Source organism: Heterocephalus glaber, unplaced genomic scaffold, assembly GCF_053883595.1.
Source record: "Heterocephalus glaber isolate CG9 unplaced genomic scaffold, H.glaber_assembly_v1.0 deba00001593, whole genome shotgun sequence".
NCBI lineage: Eukaryota > Metazoa > Chordata > Mammalia > Rodentia > Bathyergidae > Heterocephalus > Heterocephalus glaber.
In genome coordinates, this window is record NW_028258368.1 from 11581554 (window position 1) to 11595152 (window position 13599).

At 34.8% G+C, this 13599-nt stretch overlaps 1 protein-coding gene across 6 annotated transcripts in view; it reads left to right on the forward strand.

Moving 5' to 3' along the window:
• The window catches only part of LOC101711466 (cAMP and cAMP-inhibited cGMP 3',5'-cyclic phosphodiesterase 10A), a 339917-nt gene that overhangs the window by 245962 nt on the left and 80356 nt on the right, over positions 1-13599 (forward strand). For 5 of the 6 annotated variants that reach the window (XM_087193588.1, XM_004856934.3, XM_013076717.3 and 2 more), the window contains 4 exons: positions 12-70; positions 2105-2156; positions 9276-9418; positions 11941-12033. In XM_087193588.1, coding sequence (XP_087049714.1) covers positions 12-70; positions 2105-2156; positions 9276-9418; positions 11941-12033 — 347 coding nt within the window. The remainder of the gene's footprint in view (positions 1-11; positions 71-2104; positions 2157-9275; positions 9419-11940; positions 12034-13599) is intronic. The other variant, XM_087193587.1, reaches the window with a different exon arrangement.

Genomic DNA, 13599 nt, shown 5'->3' on the forward strand with positions numbered 1-13599 from the left:
TTATATGGCAGGTATGCAGGGGTCTTGCCAAGCAGACTGAATTGAATGACTTTCTACTAGATGTATCAAAGTAAGTGCTCATTTCAAGAGATGCCTTATAGATCAATGGTTATACATGCAGGCCCTAACAGTAATAGATTACCAGCCACTGGAGCCAGTAACTGTATTATATAAGTAATCTTGGAAGAATGATTAATCATATTTTAGATTATAAAATTATATCCTCATCCATCTTTATAAGTAAAGAATTATAGATAGATATATATATAATGATCTTAATTTTCAATTTGATATATTTTCTAACTAGACTTTCTTAAAACATATGAATACACTAAGTACCTATGTTTTTAGGAGACTATTGACAGCAATAGGAGTGGAAGTGTCCCACTAAAATTTTTTTCCAAATGTCCTATCAAACATTTTCTAGAAATGGCAATTTAACAGTGTTATTAATATTATTGTTTTAACTTTTCTGTGTCTAGTATCTCAAATACCTTTTTGAAAAAGTATTGCATTTCTTTGAAGTTTGATCTAGAACTGATCATTGCCTTGGTAGTGAAAGTAATTATAGATACCTATTTAATTCCAGGTTCATGTTGGTTTTGCTTATTTCAGAAGAGATCTTCTACATATCTGATCTATCTAATTCATTGAAATCTAAAAAATGCCCCAGGATATGGCAACTTCAGGGACATGTCCTCCTACAAGTTTACTAAAGGAATAATGCTCATATTCTTCCCAAGCCTCCAAAAAGTATAATGTGCATTGCAGCTTGCATAGTGCTGTGGTGGCACTTAATAATCTTACCCATCAAAAGTATTGGAATACTTACGAATAATTAGTCTGAGTTCATATTATATCTATTTTCTGAAATCTAAAATTAGAGAAATCTGGAACTGAAGAAGTTCTCTTTTGGTCACTTTTGCCAACCGTCTCCTTTAAAACACATTTAAACACAGTATCTCTGGGATACGTGATTAAATTACTTCAAAACCCAAGGAAAGGAAAGTTATACACCTTCTCTGACTGATGTATTTACATATTTTGCAAGTGTTCAGAAGTCAACCAAATACCTTCTGTGATATTTTATTCCCTCCTACTGTTTCCTCCAGTAGAAAATTCGTTTACTTCACAATCTTCTTTATTTAATGTATACCTTAGTGTACGGTTTGGTAAATTGTGTCCTAAGTCTCAGTGGCTTCAAGCTAAATAATTTGTCTCTTAAACAAAAGTCACCATTCATTGCTGTAAGTTATCTTAGTTGTGAGAGCATTGCTAAATTTACATGAACCTAAACTTAAAACGTTATGTAGCCAGTAGTGTTTATATTGAGTATTTTTTATGTTTTTGTTTTATATATCTCAAAAACATTTACTTGCTGTTCATAATGATGGAAATATATTTTATGTATTCATTAGATCCTTATTATTACTTGGAATTTGATTTTTCTTCTCAAATGAATTACATTGCTTCCTCTTTTTTTCTTTTTTTGTATTATTGAGGATCAAACCCAGACATTTCCACTGAGCTACATCTGAGGCCATTTTTTCTTTCTTATCTCGAGATCAGTCTTTCTAAGCTGCCAAGTTTCCCAGAAGGTGCTTGGAATTTGCGATCTTCCTGCCTCAGCTTCCCAGAGTGCTGCGATTAAAGGCCCGAGCCACCATACCCAGCTGCATTGCTTTCTCAATACAACTAAATTAACTTTCTCCAATTTTCAGTGATCCTTTACATTTTAACTATATTTGAGATTTAGCAAATTTAAACATTTTCATTTCAGATCCAAGTTATTCATGGAAATATTAAATATGGTGGACCCAGTTTTAGTCCTGCTTAGTTGTAGTTAAATACTACAACCTTTCTCTCAGCCTAGTTACTTAGCATAATTACTAAATGTGTCATTTGGAATCAGAGTCATTAGATTAAGGCAATAATAAAGTTTATTTCTTTAAGGTAATATTGTTTCCACAAAAGGAAAAGAATCAAAGGACACATATCTTCATGTTTATTTAAATATAGACAAATCTAGAAAGTGTGTTAAAAGTTTAATATGTACTGTGATCTCAATAAGAATACTTACAAGATTTATATTCCTTTTTTACAGAACGTATTTTGATAACATAGTCGCAATAGATTCCCTACTTGAACACATAATGGTAGGTCACCTTTTGTTTTTAAAGTGATTTTATTTAACCCTTTTAATCCATGATCCTAATATGTGTGTGACGTTTTGTGCATATTAGGCACAGGCTCTTTTAAGTACATATTATAAAAATGTGGTGCTTAAGAATCCATTTTGATATACTTGTCACTTCTGTTGAAATTTATAGAGGTAGTTTGGATAACCTTTTTTTTTTTTTTTTTTTTTTTTTTTTCTACTGGGGATCAAACTCGGGACCTTGCGCTTGCACGGCAGGCACCAGAACTACTGAGCTAAATCCCTGGCCCTGTTTGGATAACATTTTACAAAACATCATAGTTTTTTTTCTTTATTTAATAGAGAGCTGAGCTTTGAGAAGACTTTTAGTTCTTTTTTTGTTCTTTTTACATATAGGTACCTCTTACATATAGGTAATATTAGGGATTCCCGATTGATTCTTCTAGATCTTACAGCTGATTCTACTTAGTTTTCATCTCAATCATTCCCCTCTGCAAGCAGGCACTTTGAGCTGAAAGGCAAGAACTAGAGATATAGCCATATTTCCCATGTTCCTACTTAAGTGCCCTAGTTACTTCATTAAGGAAATGGCTTCCAGTTCTCAAAGTGGTATGTATGTGTGCTCCACAGGTGGTACCTTGCATGCCCTGCTGTGTACTTTGATAAAAGCTCCTTTTCCTTCCCGTTTTTATGGTCTGTTTTCAAATTACATTAATCTTCTGCAATTAGCAGTTTCTTCATGGAGAGGTTTTCTGATGTACACTGATCTAGTTTTCTTTGACATTATAAAAAAAAACATGTCAACTATTACATGCGCAGTGTCTCAGAGACAGCAATTTATTGGGGTAATCGCACTTTAACATTAGGGGTTACTAATTTCAGAGCATTCCTTTTGTGATCAGTTATCTTAATGGTTTTACTTGAAAAAAAAGAATAACTGTATATTTAAGGAACTTTTCTCTTATGGCAAAAATGTTAAGGAACTTGTAAAGCAAGGTATAGTATTAAAAATAAAGATATAAATATACAATGTACACTGATGTATCATTTATACTAGGGGCATAAGAAGCACTTACTGGTTAGTCCTTTATTATTATTGTTTTTTTTTTAGTTCTTTTATTGATACATTTTAGGTATACAGTTTGCTTACATTTATCATTGGGTGTTTGTACCTGTACATTGTATATCTTGGTTCTTTTTTTTTTTTTCCCGATTACCTGTGCACCCTTCACCCCCTCTGCCCTTCCCTATTTACATAGATTTCATTTCCTTTTTTTTTTTCTTTTCTCATAGTTTTTCCTTTCCCTCTTTTCCTTTCCCCTTCCCTTCCCTTCACTCCTTTGTCTTTGGACCTTTTTTCCTATTTCAAATTATCAATTATTCATTTTAATCATTTTAACCCTTGTTTACACTATCAGTTTCTCACACTAGTGAAACTATTCGGTATTTACACGTGTGTCCTATTTATTTCACTGAAGAGTATGGCCTCGAAATGCACCCATTTAGCTATAAATGACTCTAGTTTTTCATTCTTTATGGCTGAGTAGTACTCCATTTTATAAGAGATGCAGATGAAAACAACACTAAGATTCCACTTCACCCCAGAAAGAATGGCTGCTATCAAGAAATCAACCAATAACAAATGCTGGCGGGGTTGTGGGGAGAAAGGAACCCTTCTCCATTGCTGGTGGGAGTGCAGACTGGTGCAACCACTGTGGAAGTCAGTATGGAGATACCTCAAAGAACTAGGACTAGAGGTCCCATTTGCCCCAGCTATTCCCCTGCTGGGTATCTTCCCCAAAGAATTAAAAGAATCATACCACAGTGATATATGCTCACCCATGTTCATAGCGGCACAGTTTGTAATAGCTAAAGCTTGGAAGCAGCCCAAGTGCCCATCAACTGGAAACTGGATAAAGAAAATGTGGTTTTTTTATTACTATTGTTTCAAAAATAGCTTTTTTAAACTATAATTTATATATCATATGATCTACTATTCAATGTATTCAATATATTATATTATGTTGAACCATTTTTACATATCTGGCATGGAACCTATTTATTTGTAATATATTCTTAACTCTTGGATTAGTTGTAGTATTTATTTTCAAGTTTTGCATCTGTTTTAACTAAGATTGCTCAGTAGTTTTCTTTTGTTCTTCCATAGGTGGTATTGATACGGAATTATGTTATACTTATAAAATGAATTGAGAAATATTCCATTCTTCTCTATGGGCTGAAATGGTTTAAATAATATATGAATTACTTATTATTTTAAAGTTTGATATAAATTAGCTGTAAATCTGTTTGGATCTTATTAGAGTACAGAACTCTGTTACTCCTTCCAGTTTTATTTAGGGTGTTTGTCTCTTCAGTTTTTCATTCACCCATTTCTGCTGCAATGTTTCTTGGCTTCTCTGATCAGTTCCTTCACTAGGTAATAAATAGCTGGAGTCGTGAAATAGTGAGCAAGAATCTTGACAGTCTCTGTTCTTGTACTTTCTATTTTTTTGGTAACGGGGATCTAACTTGGGACCTTGTGCTTGCCAGGCAGGGGGCGGAACCCCTGAGCTAAATCCCCAGCCTGACAGTCTCTGTTCTTGCTGAGCTTATAGGGAGACTGATGTGAATCAAGTTTCAGGTGAATTTAAAATTGCTGTCATACTTAGGGCTCAGGTGTGAAGGAGCAGAATGGTGTGCTGAGAAAGCTCATGATAAGGAGGTCTGACTTCCTAGAGAAGCTGCGGCAGGCTTTTCTGATGCTGTCAGCAACATCTTAGGATGTGTGGAGATGACAAAGGAAGGTGGACCCAGTTTGTTGCTGTGTAGAAAGGCCTCACCAGAAAGGCTATGGCATCAGCCTCAGTGAGACTGTTCACTCTAAGGCTGGAAGCTAGGGCGTATGCGATCAGACTTGTGTTTTGAAAAAAAATCTGGGTTAGACTAGGAGTCAAAGGGGAATGAGGTTAGAATTTTTGAGTGGGCTTTTCATAATGTAGATAAGATTTCTTTTTTCTAGAAGAGCAAATCTGGGTTATCTCTAAATTCCTAGGCAATCATTTCCTCTACCTCAGTGTTTCTCAGTGGGGTGATACTCAATTTTGGAGAAACAGTTTGTCCTAAACAAGATGGTCCTGTGCATGGTAGTGATGGCATCCTTCGTGCCAGAGGACTGAATGCCATGAGCACCTTCCCTTTACCCGCATCACCAGACTGTGGCCATTCACTTGTCTTCAGATGCTCTGTGGCCAGGTGGTTCTACTGCTAATTGGGAATTAGCAAATTAGACTTTCAGGTTAATTTTTATATATTTGTAGGTACTTTAGTATTCTTTTCCTTATCTAAAAATGTCAAGTAGTTAAATCAGCTTGAGAAAATAAAAGGTGTAATTTGTAGGTTTACTTCAGTGAAAAGCCCTTAAATACTCAGACTTTTAGATTGCTGGACATGAGGACTCAGCTATATATACAGCAGTTTCCTCTCTGCAGTGTCCCTTCTGAGGCCGACTCTGCTTGTGCAGTGACAGGGATGCCCTATCAGCCTTATGCTTATGTTTACAATGAAGTTCTCCAGCAAGAAACTAACCATCAGGGTCTATTCTTTGCTATTCTATATTCTTTGTCTATTATTTGCTACCCTTTCATATTTTTGAGTATATGAAAGTTCATAACAGAAGCATCTATTTTAAAAATTATCCTTTTTACATTTTATCTATAATTTCTTAGGTATTACTTAGTAACAAGTTTTATAGTTTCAGTATAATGTTGGTGATGCTTTTGTTCATAGGTCTTTCTTGGATCCCAAGTCTCCCTTGCTTCCTCAAATTAATCTTTGTATGTGTTTCTACTTGAGCACATCTCCCTTTCCATCATAGTCCAAAGTAATTTTCTGAGTATTGTGCACTTCTGAAATATCCTATTTTGCCTTATGTATTCATGCAAGTTTGATGTGGTAAAGAACACTACCAAAATACATCTAGGTATTTTTTGAAGTCCTTTTTCAGCATCTGAGGTTAATTTTAAACTGAAAATTTATCACCTAAAGAGTGTAAAAAGTACATTCATCTTAAAACCAAAGACCTTCTTACTGCCTGTAATTTTTTTGTCTATATGTTTTATAAATTTAATAACATTATCATCAAATAGTAAAGCTTTTTTTTCTTTTGGGTACTGGGGATCGAACTCGGGTCCTTGCACTTGCGCAGCAGGCAGCAAAACCACTAACCTAAGTCCCCGGGCCAAATAATAAAACTTTTGTATGTTCAGATATGTATACTTCACATGGCTTTTTCTTGCCTAACTGCATATTAATAATTATCATATCTATATCTTATTCATTAAGGTTATTTTCTTAGCTTTAATGGAATGGTTCTGATATTTTACTCATATTTTATTTAGTATTATATAGATAATTATTTTGAAAAAATATTAAGCTTTTTTCTTTTCTTTTTTTTTTTGGTACCAGGGATCGAACTCGGGTCCTTGCGCTTGCTCAGCAGGCGGCGAAACCACTGAGCTAAAGCCCTGACAAAAATATTGAGCTTTATACATATATTCATTTTTTCCACAATGCTGGTGATTGAAACCAGGGTCTCGTGCATAATAGCTATATCCCCAGATCTTCTTTTCCATTTTATTAAAGACTTCGTCATGACTGAATGCTGAATTGAATCATATGCCTTTGACAACCAGAGATCATTTCAGAAATCTGTCTTGTTGCTAGAATGAATTATAATAGACTTTATGATACTGGACAGTTCTGAGCAAAATATATTTTTAAGTATTTTAATGTTTCTTCACATGATAAATTTGATGTTACCATTTTCATTTACAATTTTACTTGTTTCCAAGAAAAATGGTCTATGACTTTCTTTTTTATAGCTTGTCAGTTTTCAGTATTACTGACAGGATCATAAAAGTACTGGAAAAGTTTTGTTCATTTCTAAATTCAGAATTGTTTGAATTTTTGGAAATTTAAGATTTTTAGGTCTTCATCTTCTTTTTTTTTTTCTTTTGTACCAGGGATAGAACTCAGGACCTTGCGCTTGCGAGGCAGGCTCCAGAACCACTGAACTAAATCCCAGGCCCGAATTTAAAATTTTTAAAGAATTCATATTTGAAACTATGGTCCTGGTGTCTTTTATGTGGATATTTTTTCAATAATTTTTGAATTAATTTTATGATTATAGTTCAGTTTATATTTTCAGCCTCTTCTAAACTTGACATTTTTTCTTCAGAATTTTTCATCTCATGCAGATTTTCAAAATTATTAGTGCATGTGTGCCAAAATACTTACTAAGCAATAACCAGATCCTAGGCAATAGGCATATAAATTTCACTGACCATAATTTAATCTTTAATAGTACAGATTAATTGTTGTTACTGAATAATTCAAGGTCTTATGAGTTTGTAAAATATATAGGTGATGCTACTGTGTTTGTCAACAATCCATTCTCTTTCCTCTCCCCATTTTTGCACCAGTTTTTCTTCCTCAAATATTAATTGAGTTTTAGGTTGTACAGATGCCATGTGTGGGAGGCCAGGAGTTGGCACACACTTATTTTTTAAATAAAGGGCATGTAGAAAAGGTGTATATTTTATGAGTTGCCTCCCTTTCAGATATAGCAGCCATAAACAAGACAAGAACGAAAAGTGTCTGGGTCCCCATAGAACTTTGTTTACAAACACTAGCTTGCCTCCTGGACTGTAGTTAGTGTCCCATAGTCTGAGCTTTGTTCCAGGAATCTGAAATACTGTGGAGAAAAGAAGCAGTTGCTGCTGTCACAGTGCTGACTGGCCAATGGAGGCAAGAAGGAAACTGAAGTTCCGATGCTTGTGGGTTTTGTACCATCTGTCTCTCCATTATAGGCACAGCCAGCGTTTGTAGAATGAATAAGTTCATACAAATCGATAACAGCAATTAACACAGCCATGTATTCTGGGGATGGGAAGGGTATATAAAGTACTCTTGATTTATTTCTATTAAGTCTATATTTAGTTTTACATGAGATTTTATATTTTCTCCTTACCACAAGGAGGCTTAGTTTTCTCTTACAGAGATTTTGTGATGGCTTTCTTACTTTGAGATTTAAGTCTATTCCCCTAAGGAATAATTCTATGGTTAATGATCTGGAGGGTTGAAGTTGCCAAAATTCTCAATATATGTAAATACAAATGTTACATATGTAATACATATTACATATATGTAAATTTATTGTGTAACTATGGCCCTAGCCCACTAGTGACAATAAGATATATTGGGCATTAAAGAAATGTTTATTGAAGGAAATTGATGAACAAATGAATGATGAAACTAACACATTTTCCATTTAGAAATGGAAACACATATTTGTTATTGAAAGGATGGGTAGTGGAAACTGAATATGAGTTCAAATACTAGATTCACTGTTGTAAGAGGGAGATCAAATTAGATTACTTCTCAGTACATCAATGTTTCTAATATGTAAAGTGGGGATAAAAATTTTCCCTATCTCAATATTGTTATTGTGAGAATTGAGTAAATTAATGTACAGAGGTACATTAAATGTACCTGGTACAAGTTATATATTTAATAATTTTTACAAGTTACTAGACACCATAGCAAATGCAGTTCAGCTAGTGTAAATATCAAACTCTATGTCTCCTTAGAGATTATTATTTCATAGTTTTTACAAATGTTATTCACAGACATTGACCAGTTGAATGAATGCTGTCTTTGGCATTTACTGAGGCTCAGACCAAGGCACTAAGAGAATCCTGAGAGGTTCTGGAAGAGAGTTTCAGATGGTTTAGGGCTCAGAGGAAATTAGTCCAGTAGCTGTTTATCAACCATTGTGAAAGTGTTTTAGTGTTTCAGCATCCAGCTGAAGTTGTGGTACATATGAGCTGTTTATTTGTCCTTGTTGCTCTCTGTTAATATTAGCATATAACAGTAACTTACACATATATACATACATATGCAAAATTTTATACCTATATATTTATTTATTTAAAATGCTAATTTCATTCCTAATCAAGGTATGGAATAGCTGAAATTAATATTTACTTTATGATAAATTTCACTTGTAAGTTCTTTAAATTCTTCATTGGCTTACTCTTGTTTTGTCATTTATCTTTAGATATATGCAAAAAACCTGGTGAATGCCGATCGTTGTGCACTTTTCCAGGTAGACCATAAGAACAAGGAGTTGTATTCAGACCTTTTCGATATTGGAGAGGAAAAAGAAGGAAAACCCGTCTTCAAGAAGACCAAAGAGATAAGGTACAGCTAGAGTGGAACGTCCTAGGCTCTGGTCACAGATGTGCAGGTGTTCTGTTACCCACTTTTCTGTGCCTATTCACAGGTATGCTGACAATACTTGTCATACTGTGATATCATTCCCACCAGGACCCGCCTCCTGAAGGTAGTACTTCTGGGAATGACATTGCAGTGCCAGCGAAACCACACCTAGGAAGCATTAGCGTCACTCCTGGAAATGCCGTCTTCCGGAGGCGGTCCTTTTGGAAATCATGTTGGAAAAACTTACTAGTGCTCCCAGGTAGGTAAAGATATACTCCACCTGGAGTCTGCAGGCTTCTCCATGTTTAGGAGCAAGGACTAGCATAACCACTTTGGCCCACACCTCTTCCCAGCCCATGGGGCTGTTCACCAAGGCCCAGACAGTAGAGAACACTGATCTGGTGTGTTTGATGATGTAAACACATTTATTAACTGGCCATTTGGTTTTATCAGTGTACACTTTTGTTGCATTTTGAAACTAAAGCCTTCTTTGTCCTGTGAGTGGGAGCACTTGTCACTTAAATGAATAAACTGGAGTTCATTTGTTGGTGGAGGTGTGGTGGCCTGGAAACCTGCAGGGAGCACTGTCGCACACTTCTCAGAATCAAGCATAACATTCTGGGGCTCAAAGCTCCTTTACACACTGGCGGAAGTTCCTGTTCACACTGGTGTTCCTTTTCTTCATGTGTCTCCTGTGACTATTCTACATAATACTATAAAGTTCTCAAGTGAAACACTCTTCCTTATTGAGGATTGCTGTTTATTTGGGCAATCTGTCATATAAGGAAATTATCCTTAAAGAGCAAATTGTCGCCCACTCAAGGTGTTCCCGCTTCTGCTGAGTATCTCTGCTTCTCTCTCTCTAGGATGATAGAGCCTATCATCCATAGTTACCTAAGACTGATTTACAAGCTTTATGTAGCTGTTTTAAAATTTGTTTCATTGGGCCGGGGATTTAGCAAAGTGGTTCCAGAGCCTGCCTCGCAAGCTTAAGGTCCGGAGTTTGATCCCCGGCATCAAAAAAAAAATTTGTGTCATTTTTTTGTGTGTGTTTTAGAGCTCAGTATTGTCAGTCTGGATGCATTCACTTAAAGTCCTTTCTCTTGCTTAAGTTTTGAGCGTTACCTGGCACCTCTGGTATTGATCTCATTATGAAAATAATAAAGCCTATATTTACAAGTATAGGAAAAATAGAGGAATGTGCTTACAATAACCTTAAGATGACTGGTTGATGCTAGACACTTACATAGGGAAGCCTTCTTCATTATGTGCTTCCTCTCACCACAGAGGGGAAACCACAGAGAATATGGGGAGGGAACAGTGCAGACAGCTCTCAGACCAGTACCAGCAGCACACATCACCAAATGGATCTTGATTCTTGGTTCGTGCCAGTCTAATGTGTTGTGTTCATGCTGTTCAAAGCACAAGAAAACCAAGAAGACAAACTTAATGCTTGGTTCACCTTTTGATGTTTTAATTCTACTTTATGTCAATTCTGTTTTGAGTTTTCTTGATAGTCCTTAGGGTGAAGCTTTATTTCATTAATGATTTTTTCCTATAATGTCAAAAATGTATTATGAAAATTACTTTTGAACTATTGAAAATATAGATATTGGGAATTTTAGATATCTTTCTTAATTAAATTTTGAAATGAGTGCATATGTGATGATAATTGATAAGATAATGAGTGAAATATGTATAAATGTAAGAATATATCTATAAAAAGAAAATATTGATATTAGGTATCAAAAATATAATTATATTCAGTTAATGCTTGTTATCTTGATTGTTTTAAAATTTAACAAGTTAGAGAAGCAAAATACTTCTGTAATACTTATACATAGCACTTGGGTTGGAAACAAGATAAAATTCAAGCCCCATACATCTCAAGGTTCAGACACAATCTATGAGTTTGGTTATATGTGTAGAGGAAATCACACTGGTATAGACACGCATTGTAGTTTTTATTGATCCAATACTATTTTGACAATATTGGCAAGTTAGTGAATTCCTATAGGCCTCAGTTCACATCTCATTGGAAAACCACTAAGAAAATATATCTTTTTTGGGGGGGCGTGTGCTGGGGATTAAACTCAGTACCTTGTGCTTCCGAGGCAAGCATTGGCACCATTGAGCTAAATCCCCAGCCCCAAGAACATATATCTTGAAGCAAATTGTAAACTACAAGGTACTTTGCAAATACAAGGGAGTGTTATCAGTCAGTGATAGAGATCACTAATTTTTCATTCTTAATTTGTGATCCAATTATATTCCAGTGTATTATGAATTATGTCTTAAAACAAGGTTCTCTAATTATCACTGTCTGCTTTTTCTGCTTTATTTTAATATATTTTATAAGACGATTTTGGATATATGAATGTAAAATTAATAAGTACATTTAAACCATGACTTTTTATTCAATATTTGATAGTAATGAAATGTTTCAGAATTATGTTACAGCATCAATATTTCAATTGGCATGTCTCTGTCTTTTATATATGCAGATTTTCCATTGAGAAAGGAATCGCTGGTCAAGTGGCAAGAACAGGGGAAGTCCTGAACATCCCAGATGCCTATGCGGATCCACGCTTTAACAGGTGAGGGGGTGCGTGTCTTCTCCAGTGTCTCTGGGCTTGTCCCACTCAGGTGAGCCTCCTCTGTCAGCCCCAATTCCTCAACTCTCAACTCAGTTATTTCCTCCTCATTTTTTTTTCTGTGAACCACCTGTATTATCAGCAGTCAGTATATTTAGATATATAAAATGAGGTATTCTAAGCTATGAATACATAATGATGTCCAGCTATAGGGGTTTACAATGTTATAAAAATAGCTAATAGGAGTTTTGACTGGTAGCCCTAGGGTGCTTTTTCTCCACTCTGGTGTAGCCATTTTGTTGCACTGTATTCTCTATTAAATCACATGCTAGAAGGCTGCCACACAGTAGTGATAAAGCTATGTACTTTTCAGATTGACCAGTTTGATTTTGAATTATGATTCTGACGTTTGTTAGTACAGAGTGGACTGGGTGAGCTACATAGTCTGAGACTAGGTTTCTACATATTTATACTGGGTAGGATAATAGCTACCTTATAGTATTTTTAAGATTACATTTAATATTCATAAAAGATCTGGAAATGACATAAATTAGGAACTCAATAAACCACAGCTTTAATTGGGTATTATTAAAGTTGAAAATTAAGATGGCTTGTAAAAATTTTTTGTTTCCTTTTGACTTTCTTTGGAGAACTAGAAGCTAGTTTTAATAAATCTCAAGAAATTGAAATTCTCAGAATGGATGCTATGATTGTTGTTGGGTAGTATTTCAGATACTTTGACAAGCATTTGGTTTACTTTAAGAGATAAAGAATAGAAGAAACTGGAAGTTTTTTCATAAAATGAACTGATTGATATCATATATAACAAATTCACATATATGCATATATAGCTATATCATAGCAATATATTTCATCTATAAATTGAAAGTATACTAAAAATCTTATTTTTTCATAAAACTTGTCATTTCACTGCTTCAGTATTGAAAATTTTCACATATCCTTATATAAAATCTTTGTATAAAAGTTTATGAGTCAGACCATTAAGAAAATGAAAAGACAACCAACAACCTGGAAGAAAATATCTATAAAACATACCTAACAAAATATCTGTATCTAGAATATATTAAAAATACCTTTCTAACATAATAATAAGATATCCCAATTTAATAAAAAGACCAGAAGATTTTAACAGACACTTCACCAAAGAAGATGTATGTATGATTATTAACACATTCCCAACAGGGCCACAATTTCCTGTCTCACTACCAGTCAGCTTGAACCATTGGTAGTTCATGCAAGACTGCCCTGCATGACTATACCACTTGTACCACCAGTGGTACAAGCCACCTGATGGGAAAAGAGTTGTGCCTTTTCTGTAAAACTTAAACATACACTTATTGAACAGTCCATTAGTTTTCTCTGTTTCTAGGTGGTATTGCAGAAACTAATGACATCAAAACATATGCCCATACAAGACTTGTGGGCAGATCTTCAAAGGGCATAATTCATAATTGCCAGCAACTGGCTATTCATAGATAATACTTTCCAGTAACTGGTGAATAGATGAACAGCATTAACAAGGACCAAAGGACTAACAGATGCTATAGC